Genomic DNA, 18,650 nt, shown 5'->3' on the forward strand with positions numbered 1-18,650 from the left:
CAGGCACACTGGGCTCTTTGCTGATCCTGAAACGCGCCACTTACATCCCCATCTCCGGGCACCTGCGGCTGTTCCCTCTGCGGGGATGTCCACAAGGCTCCACCCCTCAGCTCCAAGCTTACACCAATGTCCTACCGACAGTGCTGCTGCCCTAGTTACAACTGCCACCTGCACCTGGCTCTACTCCTGGTCCCTCCTCCCCAGATGCACTGTCTTTCCGTCACACTTACCACTATATAATTTCATTATGTTTATTGCTTAAATGGATTTTCATGCACTGAAATGTAAGGCTCATGCCCATGTGTTCAGGGAGTTTTAACCTGCCGTGTTCACTGCTCTATCTCCAGCACTTCTAAAAACAGTGCCTCGTACAGAACAGGCAGCCACTAAATATTTGTCTAATGAGTAAATTAAAGAGAGAAAGAGAGAGAGAGATCCCCTAGTCTCTCTGCTTGGCCTCAGGCACTCTTCATGGGTAAGGAGTACTCACCATGGGGGCTGGGGGAGGGGGCAGGTAAGAACATGGCACGCCTCACATCATAGACAACTTCAGTGGTTCAGTTCAGGATTAAGAATTAAAATTAAGCTTCATAGTTCATTTGCCAACTTCATGGAAAAAAGAACTCTCAAAGTCAAATTTCTTTAAAGCGCTATAAATTCAGCCTCCTAAACAAAGCCGAGATTCCCTTCTCGGCCACAAGCGGTACCTTTTATACTTGAAACAAACCACATTTTAGATACAAGGTAAGCATGAGCATCCTTTTGAAAAATAAAGTTAATATCGGAAACACAAGACCCTGGAGGGTTTTTTCAAAATTCTTTTTAGAAGCTCAATCTTACCATTCCCATATCCTTGATTCATTTGTGCCTACATTTGAGCAATTTTTTTTTAAAGCAAATCTTTATTGAGTGGCCTCACTGATACGTTTGGTGACTTACTCGTGATAAAGCAAAAAGAGACCCGGTGCTGAGGAAGGACAGTTGCCCTGCCCAAGCGCACGGCTCTGGTCAGAGCTCAGGGATTCGCCTGCACCACAGCACCCCCCCTCATCCCAGCCTGGCCCACAACTGTGTCACTTCTCAGGGGGCAGATCAGCAGCTTCAGGTCCCCTCCCGCTCCCACCTGGCTTCCCCGCCTGGCACACGAGACCCTCTGTGACCTGGCCCCTGCTCACCAGTCCAGCCTTATCTTCTCCATCACCCCCGTTTGCGCCTTACCTTCCGAAAACCCTGGATTCCTCCCACACATCTCCCCTCAGCAAGACCCTGACCCCCCACCCTCCACAACGTCTTTGTGCCCCAAAGACACTCTGCTTCCTTCAGGGTTTAACGCAAGTGGGACAGTCCCTCAGAGGTGGCCCTGAGAATGTGGAACACACATTCTTGCTGACCCTATACCGTCATGGCCCATCTCAGAGTGTGGTCTGTCGACTTCAGGGGCCACTGGGACCCTCTCAAATGGCCTACAAGTTTAAAAGTATTTTCAATAATAATGCTAGATGTCATCGGTCATTTTCGCTCTGGGGACACCTGCAGTGGCAGTGCAAGGCAGTCCTGGGTAGATCTGCTCATGGAGTAGCGCACAGAGCAGCGGCACCGACCGTCCTAGTCATTGCTGACTCCATCACCACACAGTGCCATTGAGAACATGCCGGCATCCATTAACAACGTCCTCGGTGAAGCACTGAAAACGACTGACTCTACTAGAACTCAGCTCTTGTGAACATGTTTGAGAAGGATCCATACAGCTCTTATGCAACGGTTGTTGCAAGAAAACACACTTACACCACTGTGTTGCAAGCTAAGCTAACTTCTTTTATTTTCCCCACAAAAAAATTTTTACTCAAAAAAAAAAATTGACAAAGTATTTTCTTTAAAACAGACAAAGTGTGGGGTACTTGGGTGGCTCAGTTGGTAACTCTTGATCTCAGGGTCATAAAATGAACGAAGGGTCATGATCTTGATCTCAGGGTCATGAGTTCAAGTCCCACAGTGGGCGTAGAGCCTACTTAAAAAATTTTTTTTTAAATGAAAACATAAAATGAACGAAGTAAGCCTGTCACTTCCAAGGGAAAAAATGGACAGTACTGTAGATATAATTCAAACTTTCTGGCAAAAATTCAAATCCTGGACAATGTCTACCATTGTGAGCTTCATAGTTTTCCACATGAAACTGGTGAGGATATTAAGGAATGTGATTTTAATGTTGCATAATGAAACATCCATATTTGAAAGACTGGCATAACCCAGCAATCTAATATTTTCCAAATAACCACTGCACATTACAAAATCACATGACTAAAAGATCCATTCAGAGTGTACGACAGGTCAATGGACTTTAATTGGAGCCAGTAGGAAGGTCTACAAACAGTGTTTCAGAACCCACATGCAACTCACCTTGAAGGAACTACTACTTGTTGAGTTTTGGTGTAATAGTAAAGAAGAATATCCACAATTATTTGAAAGATCATTAAAATACCCCTCCCTTTGCCAACAATATTATCTGTGTGAGGATGGATTTTCTTCAAATCACTTTCACAAAAACAAGCACTTGCAATAGGCTGAATGCAGATGCTGACGTAAAACCCAGCTGTCTTCTACTAAGACACACATTGAAGAGATTACAAAAAAGTAAAACAATGCTATTCTCACTGATTTTTTTTTTTTTTTTTTTTTTGGTTTGGAGAACTAGTTCATTAAAAATCTGCTTACTGTGTTAACATGAAACAGATTTGTCATTTTTACATTAAAATAAATTTTAATAAATATTTTAAAATTTTTTTGGTTTAAATTTTTTTAAGATTTTATTTACTTACTGTACCTCTGAAGCAAATAATGCTTTATGTTAATTTTTTTAAAAAGATTTTATTTCTTTTAGAGAGAGAGTATGTGTGTGTGTAAGTGGGTAAAGGGGCTAGGAGAGAGGGAGAGGGACTCTGCACCGAGCACAGACCCCAACATGGGGCTCCATCTCATGACCCCAAGATCATGACTGAGCCGAAACCAAGAGCTGGACACCCAACCACCTGGGCCACTCAGGAGCCTCTCAGGTTAAATTTCTAATACAGTAAACCTTGACAGATATAACCCACATAACAAAATCCCGTTGGGGTCCCTGATAATTTTTCACAGTAAAGGACCTGGAGACCCACAAGTTTAGAACTGTGGGACTAGAGCTGTTATGATGGCGGATTAGGATTACTGTTGGCTAGTCACACGTCCACCCCACCTCCTCTGTAGCAGCCTGAAGGTGGGGCTATGTTGGGTTTTTTTTTTTTTTTTAATTCTATTTTATTTTTTTTTCAGTGTTCCAAAATTCATTGTTTATGCATCATACCCAGTGCTCCACACAATATGTGACCCCCTTAATACCCACCACCAGGCTCACCCAACCCCCCACCTCCCTCCCATCCAAAACCCTCAGTTTGTTTCTCTGAGTCCACAGTCTCTCATGGTTTGTCTCCCCCTCCGATTTCCCCCAACTCATTTCTCTTCTCCCTCTCCCCATGTTCTCCGTGTTATTCCTTGTGCTCACAGAGAGAGTCAATGGTCATATGGTTTCACTTACTTGGGGCTATGGGTCTTCATTTCTGCACCTCAGCCATCAAACACAGTGCTTGACACATAAACACAAATTTATTATCTTAAAAACTTCTGGAGGTCAGAAGACTGAAATGGGTCCGCCTGGGCCATGGTCCCTCTGGAGGCTGGAGGAGAGAATCTGTTCCCGTGTCTCTGCAACTTCTAGAAGCTGCACCCATTACCTCACTCACCAGCCTGTATCACTCCAATCTCCTTACGTCCCTACATCTCTGATTCGGACTCTCCAGCCTCGGTTTTCCAGTGGGCCCACCGGATAATCCAGGAGAATTTCTCCATCTCAAGTCCTTGATCCAATGACATCACTGAAGTTCCTTCTGCCACCCAACTTCTTTTGCCATATTCACAGGTTCTGGGGATTAGCATGTGGACATTATTGGCTATGGTATGGCATTATCTGCCTACCATAGCCATGGACAAAAACAATTCAAAAAAACAGAGCAGAAAAAGGCCCTACCACTTTCACCAACATTTAAGAGTCTCCAGACTGGAATGAGAAAGAAACTAGGAACAATGATTACCTCTGGGTGAGAAAGTGGGTGGCTAAGTACAGAGTGGGAGAAATTCATCTATTTTATTCAGTTAAATGCATATGTGGTTTTTGCTATGTGCCACTATCTAGTTCTTCCCAAATTATTAGCTCATTAATCCCATAAAAACCCTAGACTACTTTATGGCTGCGAAAAGCAAGCACAAAACAGATTAAGAGGCGTGCCCAACCAATGCCCCACAGCTAGTCCAAACCTGGAGCAAGACCCCAAGTTACAAGAGCAGTAGCCATGTTCTTAACCACTTCCCTGCACAGCTTTCACTGTTGAACCCTTCGCACCACTGGGATGTCACACCAGACATGTGTATAATCCAAATAATGAAAGACACAGTCACAACATAGCTGTCTCTAGAAGGGAAAGCTCAAGAGGAGATATCCCCACCTGGTCCTTCCTGATGGTCTCAATTCCTTCACAAGGAAGGAGGAAGTCTGCAGTAGAATTCATTTCTAAGCCCATTACAAAGAACAAACATGGAAACGCAGACAAGCACCATTCAGCAATCAGTACTCATGACAGCCGCAGAAGAGTCAGAGGTTTATTTTCTTTCAGGTAAAAGCCTATAAAGCTTCCTCTTTCAACCACGACTAACAGCTCTAGGCAGCTCACTCAGCCAGTGCGGGGGACAAGATTTGACGCAGTCCTCCTAAACTCTCAAAGAGCTAGTCAAAGGGACATCGCCCACGGAAATTTCATACAGTGTTCGTCAAAGAAATTCTGTAGATTTTTACCTGAAAGATAAATTTCCACTTACTATTGGGAGAGATAATACAGGACTGGTTTTGAACTCAAAATCCAGGCCAACTTTATCTACCAGGTTCCCCCTCAGTTCCAACAATGCCTCATCCTCCTTGCTATGGGGCACCCCCTACCACAAGTCAGCAGGGTAGCCCCCTAACCACCACTGCGAGGACCACACCCTTCCTGGCCATGGCTTCACATGTGGAGGAGCACTTTGGTTTTATAGAACACCTTCAGTAATGCATTTATTCATTCCTTCTTCCCCAAGTTGGCGGGGAGGAACCACATTTATTTGAGTATTTCTTTTGCAAGGTCTTCTGGTCATTGAAAACAACGACCAAAGACCTGGGTGGCTCATTTGGTTAAGCATCTGCCTTCAGCTCAGGTCATGACCCCAGAGTCCTGGGATAAGCCCCCCCCTTGGGGTGGGGGGAGAGGGTCCCTGCTCAGAAAAGTCTGCTCCTCCCTCTGCCTCTGCCCCCCACACCCATGTGCACGCTCTCTCGCTCACTCTAATAAATAAATAAAATCTTTTAAAAAAAGAAAATAAGTGACCAACAAATCCTCTGCATTTTGCACAAGGCAGGAGAGTAATGCAATACTCACCAGTTTTTCAGGGTTTTGTTTTGTTTTTTGTTTTTGTTTTTTTAGATACAGGCCAGGACATGTTACAGATTCCTGCAATTATGGGTTTTCTACAATCTGACCCCAACAGGCTTTCCAATTTTATTTCCCATTCACACACTAGCCTGGTAAGCTCTGTGTGCTATATGTGAAATGCCCTCCAGACCCCACACTACACACACCCCCACAGGTAACTGCCCAGCTACCGTGCTCAAGGCAAATGCTAATCACCTTTCCCCCATTTCTCACGTCTCTCTTTTGGAACTTTTGCTCAAAATAAACAGAAAAATCAGTGGGAATTCTACCTCTGAGCTGAACTTTTTTTTTTTTAAAGATTTATTTATTTGACAGACAGAGATCACAAGTAGGCAGAGAGACAGGCAGAGAGAGAGAGGGAAGCAGGCTCCCTGCTGAGCAGAGAGCCCGATGTGGGGCTCGATCCCAGGACCCTGGGATCATGACCTGAGCTGAAGGCAGAGGCTTTAACCCGCTGAGCCACCCAGGCACCCCTGAGCTGAACAACTGCTCTCTTTTTTGAAAAGGATTTTTAAATAGTGAATTATTATTTACAAGCTTTTTACTTTCCCCACTCAACAAAAGCTTCTTGAGGATAGAAAATAATGTCTAATTCATCTTTATGTATCTGCAACATTAAGCAGAACGTTATTGCTTGTCTGTTAAATAAACAAGTGAATAAATGAAGGGTGAAGAATGAAAAAAAGGGACAAAATGTCCCAACAACACCAAGAGAGTCTGTATCCAAGGTCTGTAACTCCCTGCTCAGCTCGAGAAAACCACACACTCACGTGGATGGAAGTGATGAAACAGACAAGCACCTTCGACACTGTTATTCGCAATGAAGATTCTAAGACCAACATTCTGTGTCCTGGTAAAGCAGTCTATTTCTCACTCATATTTTCTTAAATTTTTAAAAAAGATTTATTTATTAGACAGAGAGAGAGCACAAGCAGGGGAAACAGCAGGCAGAGGGTGAGAGAGAAACTGGCTCCCCGCTAAGCAGGGAGCCCGATGAAGGGCTCGATCCCAGGACCCTGAGATCATGACCTGAGCCGAACGCAGATGCTTAACCAACTAAGCCACCCAGGTGCCCCTTCTTCAAAATTTTTTAATACACCAGTCATTCTTAGGAACTCCTACATTTTTACATCTGGGCATCTGGGGCGTCCACAGGCCAGCCGCCGTAGCAGCGATCACACACACAAACAGCACTCCCTGAGCTAAATGCTGTTCGTCATCCTACACCAGGCTGTGGAAACCAAAATGCCCTCATCCTCACCAACAGGAAATCAGTGGGTTTGCCACATCAGAGCCAGCTATGCAATTCCACCCCCGTGCCCTCCGCCCCTGGTGACAAGCTGTATAAGGGACACGTTACAATTCCCAGGAGCAATTCCTTCCAAAGAGCAAATCTGCATCTAAGTGGCTTCTGGTAGCTTTGGGACCTACACTCCTCATACATCAATTCAGAACGAGAATGATTCAGCACCGGGTGGGGAATTAAAAAAAGAACCTCAGGCTGCAATTACCTTCCTCATCGGGTGAACACTGCTGGGCTGATGCCGTCGGAGTGGGGGCCGGAACCTAAGTCCCATCTCTTCTGTCTGTGGAGTGCACCCCGACTCGCCCGGCACAGTGTTAATCGCTATTTACAGACGGAGACGACGTCTGACTATTACAACAAGCTCCACGCTGACAGAAAGACTTTGTTCAGAAACTCTAGGCCCAACAGGACACTCTCAAAAATCTGCTGGAATTTCTCAAAAAGATGCCATACCCAAGAAAAGGGACTTTCAATCTAAACCACACACACACACACACACACACACACACACACACAAAGGCAGGAAGAGGAATACGGGATCATCAGGGGCCTGGCACACCCAAGCCCTCCCCTGGCGCCTTGGTGGCTCGAAACCAACACCAGCCTCTTTGGGGGATTCCAGCTGCACCATTACCCTCTCCGTAATAAGGCTTTACAGACGGGATTCCCGCACCCATCCAATACAGGCTACACATATCTCCGCTTTTTCCGCAGCAGATAACCCAAACAGAAAGCCAGACCCTTAGAGGCAAGAATCAAATGGGTCACTCATGTCCAAGGAAACCCAGGAACTTAACACATCAGTTCTAGATGTGCTCCCCTCTGCTGCGCTCTTCACGGAGGCCACAGGAAGCCCATGACTGCTTGGTGTACTCGATTTGCCGAATGGGCCTGCGTCTCTGGAGGGCGCACTGCAGCACAAACGAGCTGAGCTCACAGGTCAGCGGACTGCATCTGAGCTACTCAGGACAGTGGCGGTGGTCTGGGGCACATAATCCCCCCCCCCCACCGGTAGAGGAACAACACACAAACACAACAGCTATCACTTGCTGAGAAACATGACACAGATGATCTCATGTAATCCTCAAACCCTTGGCATGCAAGGGTTCAAGAAAGAGTACGTCCCACCTCTCGGGGTCAGACTAATGTCCCTCCCCACCCAGCCCCCCTCCCCAGTACCCGGTTAACAATGGAGCCTGCACTACCCCAGACCTCCTGCAGGAGGCTCTCTGATGCGCATTTTCCCAAGCTCAGCGGGAGAGTCTTCAATGGTTCTCAAACCATTTCCCCAATTGGGGCACGTATCAAAGAGTCTCAAATGTCAGTAGCATGCTTCTTTTCTAGAAAAGCAAAGATGCTGAAGAGCAAGCTACCATCCTTGCCCGGGCTCCTTGGAACCTGCTACTTGTGCCGGCACTTTTTTCAGTCGGGTATGTAAATAAGAAGGGTGTTTTGTTTTGCTCTAACCTGAGCAAAAGACTAAAGTTAACAAAACACAAATGTCTGGATACCTGACCAAAACCACAAGTAGACCAAAAGGCCTAAGCCCAATGCAGCTTATTCCCAGAGCCTCACACGTTTTAAGCATGAAATACGGGATCAGTAAACCTTCATCACAGACAGTCAAGATATGCCCAAAACTACCCTGCAGCTTCTTCCTTGACCGTCTCATATTCTTACGTTTCTTTTTAAACAAAACAAAACACAGGCCTTCCCTTCCAGACCACCAGCTGTTTGTTTTTTATTAACAGACAGAGGACTGGCTTCTCCGGAAAACAAAACGGGAAAACCGTCCTTTCCGAGTCCTGGGCTGGGGCTGCCTCTGGTAACGCGGAGGGAAACACGAAATTGAGGGGAAGGCAGACTCTGAGTATAACTCAAAGTTGAATGAAAAGTTGTTTATCAAACTCATTTAAGTTCTTCCCTTTGTGTAATTTTTAACCTTCTTAGCAAGAAAACGGGACTACTGTTTTCTGATTCATTGCCAAAGTAAAGCAAGGTCATTTTTCATGTGACATTGAGCTGCAGAGGCAGGGAAGAGAAGAATCCTGTTTTCGGAACTCCCGACGCCTAAGGAGCTCGGCCAGACACACACACAGATGTGGGCTCCCTCGTAGGGACCTATTTGGGTGAGGGGCGAACCCGTGTCTTCCAGACGAGAAATCAAGGCTCGATGTCTTCATATGGGCTCCCCCATAAGCAGCGTCCATGCCGAGGACGTGAGTTTACACGTTTATTTGGAAGGTGATCCCAAGAGGTCCAAGGGAGGACACAGGGAAGGTGAGACCGAGAAGGGAGGAAGCCCATCAAAGGCGTGAAAACAAGGTTGCTCCATACACGTGGGGCTCAGGTTTACCAGAACCCCTTGCTGAATCATGGTACACACCAAAGAACTGTCCCCGCAGCGGGTAAGGAAGCTCGGAGCCCCCCACCAGCGCCCACGGTTCCCCGGCTGAGGGCTGCCCTGAGGCCGCACCCGCGCAGGCCCAGCCAGGACCCGAATTCAGTTGGACGCACCGGCCTGCGTGCGGGTCACCCCACCTCACGTGCCAGCTTGTGTCACCTTCCCTCTCCCTGCCCCACGCAAGGCCCCTGGGCGCAGTCTCGAGACTGTGCGCAAACGAGGGACTCACTCCTCTCATCGTCTCCGCCCTGGCCCCTGGTTTTCTTTCCCCCCAACCTTACAGACACACAGGCGTCCTTCTGAGACGGTCACTCACAGGCGCTGTCTTCCTTCACAAGCACCGCTTCAAAAAGAAAACGAATTCTGTATCTGCAAACTGTGGGGGGAAGCTGCCCTCGTGGCCATTCCGTTTTCCACCGAAGCACGTTACTGAGAACAGGGAGGGAGGCAGAGAGCAGAACTGCAGGCAGAAGGGTGGCAGGGCGCTCCTAGGGAGCACGGCTCAGCCCCACTAGACTCGGGGCCTCGCCAGGAAACCAGGGAGGGGTCAAGGGCTCTCTCCTGGGTGCAGCAGGGCCCTGACGGGAGGGGGCAGGGGGGCAGCCGTGCATGCACCTGTGGGACCGCTGCAGGAAAGCACTGGCAGCGGACGCTCTAAGCCATCCGTATCCACGGCAGCAGCTCTCCATAAGTTATAAAGGTTTCCACCAGGAAGATGGCCCCCTGAGGTGAGTGATAGAATGGCTATCTTTTTTTATTTTTTTAAGATTTTATTTACTTATTTGAAAGAAAGAGAGGGAGCATGAGAGAGAGACAGAGACAGAGAGCATGCACGAGCGAGGAGGGGAAAAGGGAGAGGGAGAAGCAGACTCCCTGCTCAGCAAGGAGCCCGATGCGGAACTCGATCCCAGGACCCTGAGATCAGGACCTGAGCTCAAGGCAGATGCTTAACCCACTGAGCCACCCAGGCGCCCCACAGAATGGCAATTTGACCCAGGGCCTCTTTGAATTGTTTCTGTGCAAAACAAATAAAAAGGAGTCAACAGGCTTAGCTGACCTGCTTCATCCTTACTATTTAAAAAAAAAAAAAAAGGCAAATTTGCCACTTGGGCTGCTTTCTATAGAAATTCATTCCTGCAGTACCAAAAGTGTTATAGACTCTGCAGTAATCTCTTATTATGACAAAATACATAGATATCTAATGGGCAGTGAATGTATCCCTCATGAATAATGAATCCAATCAATGGACACACGCATGTGGAATGCTCAGGCCCGTTCCAGAGCCCAGGGTAAGTGAGTGATGGCCCTAATATAACCAAGTAATTCATTAATTCCATCACAAGTTCTGCTTTACGATATCTGCTTTTATATGCCAATAGTCAATTTAATGGCATTTTAAATTGGAGTGAAGCCCCAAGAGAGGAAAGCACTATACACCTTATTGAACCACAAATCTTACATCTGATTTTTTAATTCCAAAAATGACCTAATAAACTCACTTTATAATGCAATCTGTCCGAACAACTCCTCTTGTTGTGTGTTTCCTTCATTTCTAGTAATCACGCAGAGATTTCAAGTGGAACTCCATTATCGCTGCAATTAAGTATAAAAGTTCCTTTGAGTGGGGGCTGCCTGGATGGCTCAGCCGGCTGAGGGTCCTACTCTTGGTTTCGGCTCAGGTCGTGATCGCAGGGTGGTGAGATCTAGTCCTGCGTCAGGCTCTGTGCTCAAGTGCAGAAGGCTGCTTGAGACTCTCTCCTTGCTCTCCGTCCCTCCCTCTGCTCGAGTTGGCTAAATTAATTAATTAATTAATTAATTAATATCTAAATCTTAAAGAAAAATTTCCTCTGTGTCCACATAACATAAAGGGCTCTCTCCTGGGTGCAGCCCTACGCTCTGTCTCATGTGGGGGCTTGACCATCTTCTTTCAGGGATACAGAGGGAACCTACAGGTTTGCAGCAGTAGTGGGAGCCTTTGATTTACTTGCCTGCAGCATATGGACTATGCAAGAATTAATAAACTCAGAAATCCAGACTTTCAGATTATTTCTTCATGTTGAAATTTTATTTCTAGATAAATAAGTTGGCATACAACTTTTCCTTTTTTTTTTTTTTTTAATTGAAGATTTTACTTATTTGTCAGGGAGAGAGGGAGAGAGCACAAGCAGGGGTAAGGGCGGAGGCAGAGGGAGAAGCAGGCTCCCTGCTGAGCAAGGAGCCCCATGCGGGACTCGATTCCAGGACCCTGAGATCATGACCTGAGCTGAAGGCAGCCACCTCAACTGATCGAGCCACCCAGGTGTCCCACAACTTTTCACTTTTAAGCCTTGCCGAAATTCTAAAATTTATGAACTACATGAAAAGCTTGCAGTTCATGGAAAAAGTAGCCACTTAACAAAAGAGGTAAAGAATTATGAGCCTGAGGAGCACCTCAGCGGCGCCATTGGTTAAGCATCTGCCTTTGGCTCAGGTCATGATCACGGGGTCCTGGAGTCAACTCCTGCATCGGGCACCCCCTGCTCTGTGGGGAGCCTGCCTCTCCCTCTGCCTGCCGCTCCCCCTGCTTGTGCTCTCTCTGTCAAGTAAATAATAAACAGAATCTTAAAAAAAAAAAATTATAAGACTGATGCACTACCTGCTGCGCCAATGAGGCACCTATGGAACAGGTGAAGAACGAAACTGTACCCAGTCTTCTAAGAACCCACAAGGTTGCTGCAAAATGGGTTTTTTTTTGCCTTAGATTCAACTGAATAAAAAAAAAAATCAAACTTTGTCACTTACGTTGGTCTTCATCTACCTTCAATCACAAAGCAATTCCAATACAAAACTATCCTGGATGATTTTTTTTTTTTGGAAGATTCTTTGAGTTTAAAGAATATTCTCTTGGGTAGACATTTATTTTCTACTTCCATGGAAGTGTTATAATTTCTACAGTGCATGAAATTTTGATTAAATCTACTTGGTTGGCATCTGTGTTCTTCTCCTAATAAATGAGAAAGCATTCCTTGAACAGCCTAAATAATCTAAGTTTGCAAGCAAAATTACAGCCTAAAAATATCAGCTGTCGACACCAGCGTGAAGAAGGAAGAAAGAACACAGCCTTACCGTTGGTTGTATTCTTTTTAAAGTTGTCCAGGAACTCCTCCAGAAGCTGGGACTGGTTCGGAGGGGGCAGCAGATGCTTCTGGTCCCTTGAGAACAGGTCACTGTCTGACCAGGACGAGCACAAGGTGCCTTTTGTCTCTGGCGGCCGGGCAATCAGAGTGAGCCCCACGCTCTGCTCGGAAAACAAGGCCTCCATCTGCTTCAGGTCAAGGTCAGACACAGCTTCCCCATTTAAGGTCATGATTTCATTGCCCTTTCTCAACCCTGAGAACAAGGAAGAGGAAACAAAAGGAAGAGAAGGGAGGTGACTGAGGGAAGTTCTTTTAACATGACGGTGAAGGACAGCTAGGAACTCCAACCATGGATTCACAGGGACCATCCCGCGGCTGTCTTCGAAGAAAGGCCAAAATGCACAGATTGCGAGGCCGCTGACAACACATGACAGGTCTCTCAAAGCCAGGATTAAAAGGGACAGTTTGGGGGTTTTGTTTTTTGTTTTAAGTAAGCTTTCTGCCTAACGTGGGGCTTAAACTCATGACAAGAGTCCTGTGCTCTATGGACTGAGCCAGCCCGGTGCCCCCAGAAGGAACAGTGAGTTCCTGTGAGTGAGTGGGTGGCTCAGACAGTTGAGGGTCCCCCTCTTGATTTCAGCTCAGGTCGCATCTCAGGGTCTTGAGCCAAGGGCTCCGAGCTCAGCAGGGCCTCTGCTGCACAGTCTTTCCCTCTGCCTACCCCCCGATCGTGCATGTTCCCTCTAAAGTCAATCAATAAATCTTAAAAAAGGGGGGGGGATACCATTTGACCCTCATTCAAATTCATTGTTCTTCTATTTACCTGATGTTAAATGCCATGAAGAACAACATTTACCTGTGTCTGTCTGGCTTTCTGTTTCCTTTCCCTGTCTGCACACCGCCTGTGTGTACACATGCTCTCCTTCAAAACACCTCCCCCTGCAAATTCTCTCTCTCTCTCCACATATATAGGTAGACATATATGCATATATAAAAATATATGCGCATATGCATTTTCAATTAAACTATCAAGTGTACTTTTTTCTAACGCTAGGAGAAACCATTCTCTGACAAAACTGTAACGAGACTTTCCCGAGGCAGACTGCATCCCACGGTGTTGAACTGAGAGAGCACAGAGACACTCTGTGCCACACGGACCTTCTCCATATGCCAAGCCGTCAGGGAGAACGTCGCTTATCAGTATGCGGCTGAGATGCTGACGCTCGTCCACCTGCGCTGTCACTGCAAACCCTGTGAGTGGCAGGAAGAGAAGAGAACAGGTCTAAATTCCGCACGCTGGTTAATTTCTCCAACTCCATCAGCAGCACCCCCCACCCCCACCCCCCAACCCCCGCCGCCAAGCATCTTTTCTCCGAAGTATGCAGTGTCAGGGAAGTCACGTTACAGGTATTGAGAAAGCACAGCTCTCCGGCAGGGGCAGAGAAACAGGAACATGTCAGATCTAAAGGATCAAGGAGGGCATGACCTTGCTGGAGAGCAGGGATGCTGCACCCATGTCTCCAGCAGCATTATTTACCGCAACCGAAAGGTGGACGCAACCAGACCGTCTCTGAACAGACGGACGGATAAACACAAAGCAGTATGCACACACAAGGGAACTCCTCAAAAGGAAAGATCCAACCCGTGCTATCCCACGGACAAACCCTGAGGACGTTATGCTGGGTGACAGAAGCCAGTCACAAAAGAACAAATACTGTAGGATTCCACTGGTCTCAGAGACTGACAGCCGTCGAATCCATAGAGGCAGAAAGCGGAATGGTGGTTGGTGGGGGGTGGGAGGAGGAACTGGGAGTGACCATTTACAAGCTACAGAGTCCCAGGTTTCAACATGGAAATGGTTCTGAACATGGACCCTGTTCATGGCTGCACGGCAAAGGAATGTATTTAATGTCACTAAGCTGTCATTTTTAACCATTCTTAATGGTTACCATGGTAAACTCTGTTATGGCTGTTTTACCACAATTTAAATTTTTTATGATATTTTTTTAGACGTTGAAACCAAAAAGTACTACAATTGAGATAAATTAAAATTGGGTTTGATACAAAGTAATTTGTTACAAAACAACTCTGTATGGGGTTAAGCATTTTAAGTAGGCGGAAAGCTACTTGGATGCCTACCGTAGCTGCCCTAAAGGTGACTACACGCAAAAACCGAGGTGAGGCAGGCCTGCCCCTCAACGCATCTCCCTCACCTGGGTGTGCCCTTCCCTCTGATTCCACAGTTGGGAGCACTTGTTCCCCTGCCTGGGTTCCATAATACCGGGAGTTCTTTGACAGTAAGAAGAACAATGGGTCCCCCTCACCCTTTTCCTCTGTGCCTCTGGCAGACTGTGATTACCACAAAGCATGTTTGCAAGTATCTCCCTTCAGTTCTTCAGGCACTTCAATGCAAAGAAGATTCCCAAACACCCACCAAGGAAAGTAGAGTGAAGGTCAACAGAATACAGACAAAATGCTAAGAAGACTTCAGAGGGAAAACCGATATAATACCGGGTCAAAACAGAGTAAATTAAGGGCGCCTGGGCAGCTCGGTGGGTTAAGGCCTTTGCCTTCGCCTCAGGTCATTGTCCCTGGGTCCCGGGGTCATTGTCTTGGGGTCCTGGGATCTGCTCAGCAGGGCAGAGCTTCCTACTTCCTACTTTGTCCTCTCTCTCTGCCTGCCTCTCTGCCTACTTGTGATCTCTCTCTCAAATAAATAAATAAAATCTTAAAAAAAAAAAAGACTAAATTAAAAAACAAAGAACTTGTCAATTATATCAATTTAAAAAAAGACACGAAGAACAAATCTCAAGAAAACTAACATATTACAATAACTGGAATTTGACCAGCTGGATTCATTTTAAAGGAAAAAAATTACATCGATGTATTCAACAAGATAATAGTCTTTTATGGAGCTATGTATTGATCATTGTCTAATTACTGAGTTCCCATATTCTGTCAAAGACAGAATAAAATATTGAAACGAACTGTAGGACATGAGCTCCGTCCAAAAGGAGCTCAAAGCCAAGTTTAAAGACAAACAAATGGAAATGCAAAAATCAAGTATTACAAAGTGATTTGGATAATATTGACCCTTAATTTTTAAACTGAAGGTAAAGCAATCAGAGAAGCCCTCTTTAAGAAAGTTAGACCTTTAGTTAGTTCCTGGGGGGCAGGTGGATTTCCAGGGAGAGGAGGGAACGCGGCAGGAGAAGCCATGAACGGCGCCACTCCTGGTGAGTAAAGAGCTGAGAGCAAAGACACGGAGGAGAATCGGACTTACTCAGCTCAAAAAAGTAAATTCATTGTGTTACTCTCACCACCATATTTTCAAACTCACCAATTTTTATATTTATTCCTTTTAATTACTTTGGCATTTCCCCCTCATATTAATAAGTATCTTTTGAGCCTAATATAAATACATAGACATGAAGAAAGGGAGAGGAAGTTCGGAAACTACTGTCATGGTTGACACTGAACATGTAAATGTAAAGAAAAAAATATTAGGTCCAAAGATACTGGAGCAAACTAGACACAGACGGACAATGCGGCTCTCCGACTGGGCTCCTGCGCTCACCAAAGTCAGACACGCTTCCGGTCTTCGTGAGCTGCACGTCGTAAACATTCAGTGGAAAGATTTCTATTTCATCATAAACCTAGAAAAGGAAAAACAACAAAATCAAAACGTTTAATGTCATGATCTCTTGGAAATTTCTTTAAAGATTTTTTTTATTTTTTCGAGAGAAAAGTTATTTATGAGACAGAGAGAGTGAGACAGAGAGAGAGAGGCAGGGAGAGAGTGTGCACGAGTTGGGAGGAGTAGATGGAGAGGGAGAGGCAGACACGGGGCTCAGCTGAGCGCTGAGCCAGACACGGGGCTCAATCCCAGGACCCTGAAATCATGACCTGAGCAGAAACCAAGAGTCAGACGCTCAACAGACTAAACCACCCAGGTACCCCTTTGGAAATTTATTTTAATGATATCCAAACTGGGTGCCAAATTAACAGAGAATTCCTCCCTCCCTTACAAAGTATATACTTATTATTTTTTTAAGTAGGCTCCACACCCAGCATGGAGCTCAACACAGGGCTTGAACTCACAGTCCTGAGATCAAGACCTGAGCCAAGATCGAGTCGGACACTTAACCAACTGAGCCCCCCAGACCCCCCGCCCCCGACAAATTACTGACTTTTAAAATCAAGAGGCCATGGATGTGGTTCAAAGCACTTGCCTGTTCTTGCATGAATTCATACAGTGCAGGGACACAGTACTCCATGTTTTCATCCACTAATTTTCGGAGTTGCAGGCCATAGTGGCTGGGTTCCAGCTGCCTCATCTGTAAAGAAAAGATAGCTATTTAGATTTTCAATGTTCTTTCTAAATTCATCGTTGTCCATTAAAAATCAAAGTGGAAATTTCTGAAGGAAATACTATATATGGTGAGTGGAGTTTAAACCCGTATCTGAGAGCTAAAATTTAAATGTGCAAAATAAAAATAAATAAATAAAAAGAAAGACGGGGGACAAATAATTATTTTTAATTAGGTTTTCTCTAAATGACACTGCTTATCACTAAAAGCAAGAGATGTATTTTTAAGAACTTACGGGAGTATATTATCTGATAGACTAGACTAGATCTTACCATCTCCACAAATACTGTCATTTTATACGCTGGTTTTACCCAAGTTGTCTCTCATTAATGAAGAAGAGAAACTGTGTGAAATGGGAACACTCTTCTATTCTACAGACTTCAGAATTAGGAATTTTCTACCCCAGAAATGTTTCAAAAGGAAAATGTCGACACACACACTCATTCATTCAGAGTAACTGGGTGTAACTCCGATTTCTGGCATCCTCTATCACTTATAAGACTTATGAACCTCATAACTCGTGCTGCTGGTAGAAAACAATACTGTTGGTTGTCTGAATAAAAACATTACATAATGGAGTCAAAGGACACGAGATTCGTAAGAATGGAAGCTGCATGTATAAATGTCTGGTATCTTAAGGCTTAATTCAAAGTGGTAATAGTAAAAGAAAAAAGTAAAGATTATTCATATCTATTAAGTATACATGGTAAAGAGTTACCAAAGTCCACAGGCCTTTTCTCACCATTCCAGGTGTTTGATGGCATTTTTCTCTGAAAACTTAAAAAGCGCTCAGCTCTACTGCGCCACCTGGTGGATGAAAAACCTCTGCTCTGATGTTCAGTCTATGACCTCAGCAAGCTCTCTTGAAGACAGCTTAAACGTTCTTTTCAGAAACAAAACCCAGTTTGAATAAAGAGTAAAACACCACTAACAATCCCCACGAAGCAACTATGAATAGTATCAAGCTACTCATTTAATCTAGAGAAACCCGATAAAACTGCTCAGGAGTAAACCGAACTATTTCAAAGTTTCCGCCTCTTTCTTAACAGAGCCCTGTCTCTAAGGAACTTAAACAACAAGGCTTCAGAATTATTCTAGCTATAAAGGTCTACAAAGAATTTCAGTAAAACAGCCCAGGTTCTTCATGAAGGCGAGGGGCCATAACGTAACAACTCCCTCTTCTAAAAGATGAAGAAGAATGCTAATTAAAGTAATACATATGTCCATTAATAAGCATGTTGATTAATAGATGTTCATTTCTTCTCTAGTACAGAAAGTGAGGTCTTAAAAACCACACAGATTTACAAGGCACAGGGAGGCAACATTAATGATTCTTTCTACTGAGACCTATTTCCACAGCAAAATACATTACCTTGCATGCAAGAGTCAAAATATCTTCTACTCTATGTTCTGGCTTGATCATTATAGTAACCCCTTGATTATCCTGAAAATGAACGTAGGTCTGGACCTCCCACGTGTTGTCTCGGGGAACACCATCGGCTGCTGAACCGTATATATGCAGAAGTTCATCCACCTGTTTTCAGACACCACAAGAAAATACAGATTTGATACACAAAGCACAGACACTAGGAAGAAAATGTCCCCTTGACTCATGGCATATTTTCTAGCAAGCCCTTCCGCATTCCTTGCATCTGGCTTCTCACAACCACAGGGGCAGACAAGCCAGTGTCTCCTCATCCATTTAGCCCACACGAAACCGAAACCCTCCAGGGAGGCTGACAGGAAGGCAACAGAGTTCTGGTCCGGTGTTCTGGCCACGTGCCATTTGTGGCCTAGCCCAAGTTTGAACACCACACAGTGCTCGGTTTCGACTCTCCCTGCTCCAGAATTGCTGGTTGACAAGCGCCCTGTGAAATCTGCATTCCTGATCACCATGAACTTGAA

The 18,650-nt window shown here is 45.3% G+C and overlaps 1 protein-coding gene across 5 annotated transcripts in view; it reads right to left on the reverse strand.

Annotated features, from left to right (window-relative positions):
* TIAM2 (TIAM Rac1 associated GEF 2) overlaps nt 1–18,650 on the reverse strand; it is a 228,084-nt gene that overhangs the window by 54,585 nt on the left and 154,849 nt on the right. For 4 of the 5 annotated variants that reach the window (XM_082731372.1, XM_082731373.1, XM_082731375.1 and 1 more), the window contains 5 exons: nt 18,118–18,279; nt 16,608–16,712; nt 15,953–16,031; nt 13,534–13,626; nt 12,365–12,628 (listed from right to left, as the gene is read on the reverse strand). In XM_082731372.1, coding sequence (XP_082587498.1) covers nt 12,365–12,628; nt 13,534–13,626; nt 15,953–16,031; nt 16,608–16,712; nt 18,118–18,279 — 703 coding nt within the window. Of the gene's footprint in view, nt 1–12,364; nt 12,629–13,533; nt 13,627–15,952; nt 16,032–16,607; nt 16,713–18,117; nt 18,280–18,650 lie in introns of those variants that run through there. The other variant, XM_082731376.1, reaches the window with a different exon arrangement.

The sequence above is a fragment of the Mustela nivalis genome (genome assembly GCF_964662115.1).
Source record: "Mustela nivalis genome assembly, chromosome: 5".
Classification (NCBI taxonomy): Eukaryota; Metazoa; Chordata; class Mammalia; order Carnivora; family Mustelidae; genus Mustela; species Mustela nivalis.